A 5,114-nucleotide genomic window follows, 5' to 3' on the forward strand; every position below is an offset into this window, starting at 1 on the left:
GGATGGTGTTTTTTTTTACTCTAAACAACTAAGGTCAGGGTTAATCTGTGGCCGTAATGCAAATTGCAGTATAGTGTGAACTGATTGATTGTAGCTAATGTAGTTGTGGCATGGCGTGGCTAGGTGGTGTATGGTATGGTGTGGCTGGGTGTGATGTGTGGTGTGGTGTGATTGGGTGTGTTTGTTGTGGAATGGCTAGGCGGTGTGGTGTAGTGTTACTGGATGTGATGTGCGTTGTTGCGTGGTTGGATGCGACGTGTGGTGTGGTGTTGTTGGGTGTGGTATGTGGTGTAGTGCTGTGTGGCTGGGTCTAGTGATAGGTCTGACATGGCTTGGTGTGGTGTGTGGTGTAGTGTGACTGACTGTGATGTGTGGCGTAGTGAGGCTGGGTGTAGTGTGTGTTGTTATGTGGCTGGATGTGATATGTGGTGTGTAGTGGTGTGTTTGGGTGTGATGTGTGGTGTACTGTGCTTAGGTGTAGTGTGGGCTGTGATGTGACTTGGTGTGGCATGGTAGGGTGTGCTGTGTGGTGTGGTACAACTGGGTATGATGTGTGGAGGGGTGTGGCTGGGTGTGGGGTGTGGTGTTGTGGGGCTAGATGTGGTGTGTGGCGTGGCGTGGTGTAGCTGGATGTGGTGTGTGGTGTAATGTGGCTGGGTGTGGTGTGTGATTATATGGCTGGATGTGATGTGTGATGTGATGTGGTTGAATGTTATGTGTGACGTGGTGTTGCTTGGTGTGATGTGATGTGTTGTGTGGTTGGGTGTGGTGTGTGCTGTGGTGTTATTGGGTGTGTGATATGAGGTGTAGTGTTTGAGGTGTGACTTGGTGTGCTGTCTGGTGGGGTGTGGCTGGGTGTGGTGTAAGGTGTTATGTGACTGAATATGGTGTGGTGTGGAGTGGCTGAGTGTGGTGTGGTGTGGTGTGGCTGGGTGTGGTAGGTGATGTGGTGTAGCTGAGTGGGGTGTGATCTGGCTGGATGTGGTGTGCCGTGGCTAGGTGTGGTGTGTGGTATGTTGTGGCTGAGTGTGGTATGTGGTGTTGTGTGGCTGGGTATTAATATTAATGTGGTGTGGTATGGCTGGATGTGATGTGTTATGTGGTGTGACTGGGTGTGATGTGAGGGGTGTGGTGACTGGGTGTGGTGTGTTGTGTGGTGTGACTAGGTGTGGTGTAGATGGGTGTGATGTGTTTCGTGGCGTTGCTGGGTGTGGTGTGAGGTATGGTGTGACTGGGTGTGATGTGGCAGGATGGTGTAGCAGGGCGTGGTAATATGTGATGTGGTGTGGCTGGGTGTGGCTGGGAGCAACGTGTAATGTGGTGTGGGTGGGTGTCATTGGTGCTGTCGTGTGGTTGAGTGCTGTTTGGTTTTGCCGGGTGTGGTGTGGCTGGGTGTCATGTGAGGTTTGGTGTAGCTGGTTGTGGTGTGAGGTGTGATGTGGCAGGGTGGGTGTCATGTGGTATGGTGTGGCTGAGTATGATGTGTGGAGTGCTGTGGCAGTGTGTGGTGTGTGGTTATTAGGCTGGGTGTGATGTGTGGTGAGCTTCAGTGTGATATGTAGTGTAGTGTGGTCGGGTGTGACGTTTGGTGTGGTGTTGATGGGTGTAGTTTGTGGCGTGGTGTGGCTGAGTGTCATGTGTGGTGTGGTGTGGCTGAGTGTGATATGTGTTGTGGTGTGAGTGAGTGTGGTGTGGTGTGGTCTGGCTGGGTGTTATGTATTGTGTGATGTGGCTAAGTGTCATATGTGGTACGGTGGGGCTAAGTATGGTGTGTGGCGTAATGTGGCTGGGTGTCATTTGTGGTGTGGTGTGGTGTGTGGTATAGCGTGGATGAGTATGATGTGTCGTGTGGTATGGCTGAGTGTGGTTTGTGGTTTAGTGTGCTTGGGTGTGATGAGGGGTGTGGTGTGGTGAGTGGTGTGGTGTGGCTGGGTGTGATGAGGGATGTGGTATGGTGAGTGGTGTGGTGTGGCTGGGCGTGATGTGGGATGTGGTGTTGCTGAGTGTGATTTGTGGTGTGATTTGCCTGGGTGTGACGTGGGGTGGGGTTTGTAGTGCGGTGTGCCTTAGTGTGATGTGTGGTGTGGTGCGATGTGGTGTTGCTAGGTGTCATGTTTGCTGTGGTGTGTAATGTGGTAAAGCTGGATTTGATTTGCCTACCACTGTACTGTAGAAGAGGGGGAGGGGGAGGGGGGTAGAGTCAGAGTCGGAGTCGGAGTCGCAACTTCCTGGAGTCGGAGGCGGAGGCGGAAATATGTGTAGTTGTAGTAGTAGTAGTAATGGTAGTAATAGTAGTAGTAGTAGTAGTAGTAGTAGTAATAGTAGTAGTAGTAGTAGTAGTAGTAGTAGCAGTAGTAACAGTAGTAGTAGTAGTAGTATAATTGGTAGTAATAGTAGAAGTAGTAGGAGTAGTAGTAGTAGTAGTAGTAGTAGTAGTAGTAGTAGTAGTAGTAGTAATAGTAGAAATAGTAGCGCCACGAAGTCTGTCCTTATTGTCAAACCTGAACATTATGACCGTGCCGCAGAAACTTTTAGAGGAAGTGGAGTCATTATGACAAAGGACAGACAACAACACTTAGGTGCAGTGATCGGGACAGAGATATGTAAGAAGGAGTACGTAGGAGACAAAGTAGCTGAATGGGTGAAGGAAATAGAAGCTTTGTCTGCTATTGCCAAGACTGAGCCACACGCTGCCTATTCAGCGTACACCCACGGCATCCAACATAGGTGGACGTTCCTGATGCGCACCATCCCCAGCATCAGTCTACTCCTCCGACAACTGGAGAATGCCGTCAAGAATGTATTCTTACCGCCGCTGGTGAAATCTCATGCCTTGTGGGAGGAGGAGAGGGATATGCTAACACTTCCTCTAAGACTGGGCGGAATGGGGATCACCAACCCTGAGAAGCTGTCTGATAAGGAGAACCAAAACTCCATCAGCCTTACCAGATCCCTCACCAACAGGTTCATCACTTAGGAGGCAGACGGCGAAATAGACCAAAGTGAAATGAGAAATATTAAAAGAAGTGTAGTGACACGACTTGCCTGATGGGCGAGCCTCCCCTAACCCATTTAGCCACGGGGGTACCTCTTTGGCCGACTGGTAAAGGAGTGGCTCTCCCGTTACGCTGGTCGCGGGTTCGATCCCCGGCGCCGGCAAACCTTTCCTTGTCTGGATTAATTTCTCGTGTGTTTCGTTACACGCAGAGGTCGTGTGTTAGTGTAGTAAAGAGTAAATTCAGGCATTTCAGGAGAATCTCAGAAGAAATACACCAGGCCTAAAGGGACGAGCTGGACTGTCTAACACACAACCTGTCCAAAGAAATGTGCAGAATAATCCACACAGCACAGGAGGCAGGCGCCTCTAACTGGCTAACGTCACTATACCAATCAGAACAAAAGGCTTCAGCCTCAACAAACAAGAATTTGTCGACGCCGTTGCTCTGATATATGGCTGGCGGATTGAGGGGCAGCCTGATCTCTGTGCATGTGGATCACCGAATGATGTAACTCACACCATATGGCATGCAAGAAGGGAGGCTTTGTCTGTAGTAGTAGTAGTAGTAGAAGTAGTAGTAGTAGTAGTTGTTGTTGTGGTGGTAGTAGTAGTGCTAGTAGTAGTAGTAGTGGTGGTGGTAGTAGTAGTAGTGATAGTAGTAGTAGCAGTAGTGGTGGTAGTGGTGGTAGTAATAGAAGTAGTAGCGGTTCATGTACCATTCTCATGATCGTCACTATTATTAGTACTATTTTTCCTATCAGTATTATAATCATTCTCTTCCTTCTCTTTCTACGTCTCCTCTTTCATCCCTCCTTCTCCTATCCCTTCTTCTCCTCCTTCTACTCCTCCTCCTCCTACCTCTTCTCCTCATTCTCCTCCTCTCTCTTTTCCTCTTCCTCTCTCCTTTTCCTCCTCTTCTCCCATTCCATTCCTCCCCTCTTTCTCCTGCCGCAATCTTTCTCTTACCTCGTCCCAATAGCGTTGTCCCCTCATCTCTTTTCTCTTCCGTCTCTTTATGCATTTTTATTCATTCATTTACCTTTCAACTCATGCCTAATCGTGCACTTCCTCACCTTGGCACACTGTTCCTTTCTATTAGACACCTACATCTATTTGTGCCCGTCTAAAGCCGTTCAAAATTGTAAAGTTTATACTTCCAGATTTGTAAGTAACCAAATCTAAAAACGCATGTATATCAATCACTAAAAACTAGATAATCCATATAATAATGCTGTAAGAAAGTGAGGTGTGTGAGTGTGTGTGTGTGTGTGTGTGTGTGTGTGTGTGTGTGTGTGTGTGTGTGTGTATTTACCTAGTTTTACCTAGTTTTAGTTTTACAGGGCCTGCTTTACGCTCGTGTGGTCCCGTCTCCGTATCTGCATTTATCCAACTTTTTTTTTTGTGTGTGTGTGTGTATAAGAGAGAGAGAGAGTGTGTGTGTGTGTGTGTGTGTGTGTGTGTGTGTGTGTGTGTGTGTGAGTTTGACAACCTGAACAGGAAGAGGAGGACGCCAAGAAGGAAAGATGACATGGAATCAACCTTGACGGATTAGCGACTTCATGCTCCGTGACTATGAGTGACATCGTGAACGCAGTCTTGTATGCAGTCTCCATATTTTCAACATTAAATCCAGTATCATGTTTTATGCTGATACATTAGGGAAGTTATGGAGGCCTTGATAGTTTTAATGGTCCTTAACTATTACAATAACACATTACTTCCCAGTCAGTGCTAGGACCCTATCTCAAAATAGTGGGAATAATCTAACGGATATTATTTCCCAGATCTCATAGTCTGAGTATAATAACATTGATTCCCTTGAAAGTCAGATCATGCATATAAGAAACTCCATAGTGTGATGATCAATCAGCCTCACTGGATTCGAGTTGGTAAGCCTAATTATTGCCAGAAACCGCCGTATTTGCTGCTTGAAAAGTCGGCATTTCACCTACAGAAGCAGTGTCCTAATACAGAAAATCGTTAATAAAGAGTTTTTTTGTGCTTTGATATATCTGTTTTTGAAGACTCCTAGTCTGCCGCAAGATGGAAGCAAGATCATGTCATCAAGATATATACGCACCTGGCTCGGCTAAGGTTCAACATAACTACCGCCTGC

The 5,114-nt window shown here is 47.4% G+C and overlaps 2 protein-coding genes across 2 annotated transcripts; both read right to left on the reverse strand.

Annotated features, from left to right (window-relative positions):
* Window positions 1-215: 215 nt before the first annotated feature.
* Window positions 216-1,637, reverse strand: LOC126991125 (mucin-3A-like). Its single transcript, XM_050849877.1, has 3 exons — window positions 1,110-1,637; window positions 467-851; window positions 216-385 (listed from the first exon to the last, which is right to left on the reverse strand). Exons 1-3 carry the CDS (start codon window positions 1,635-1,637, stop codon window positions 216-218), a joined length of 1,083 nt encoding a protein of 360 aa, XP_050705834.1.
* Window positions 1,638-1,759: 122 nt separating this feature from the next.
* On the reverse strand, window positions 1,760-2,113 carry LOC126991126 (uncharacterized histidine-rich protein DDB_G0274557-like). The gene has a single exon (XM_050849878.1). The coding sequence runs from the start codon at window positions 2,111-2,113 to the stop codon at window positions 1,760-1,762; it is 354 nt and encodes a 117-aa protein (XP_050705835.1).
* Window positions 2,114-5,114: the final 3,001 nt, after the last annotated feature.

The sequence above is a fragment of the Eriocheir sinensis genome, unplaced genomic scaffold (assembly GCF_024679095.1).
Source record: "Eriocheir sinensis breed Jianghai 21 unplaced genomic scaffold, ASM2467909v1 Scaffold243, whole genome shotgun sequence".
NCBI lineage: Eukaryota > Metazoa > Arthropoda > Malacostraca > Decapoda > Varunidae > Eriocheir > Eriocheir sinensis.

What these genes read in the sequence shown, in the direction of transcription:
- LOC126991125 (XM_050849877.1), bottom strand. Translation starts at nt 1,637, where the DNA reads ATGACACTCAGCCACACCACGCCACAAACTACACCCATCAACACCACA. An exon ending in CACCCCTCACATCACACCCA is followed by an intron (nt 852 to 1,109) that starts GTCACACCACAT and finishes CACCACACCCAG; the next exon opens with CCACACCCCACCAGACAGCA. An exon ending in CCACACTACACCTAAGCACA is followed by an intron (nt 386 to 466) that starts GTACACCACACA and finishes CACTACACCCAG; the next exon opens with CCTCACTACGCCACACATCA.
- LOC126991126 (XM_050849878.1), bottom strand. Translation starts at nt 2,113, where the DNA reads ATGACACCTAGCAACACCACATCGCACCACACCACACATCACACTAAG.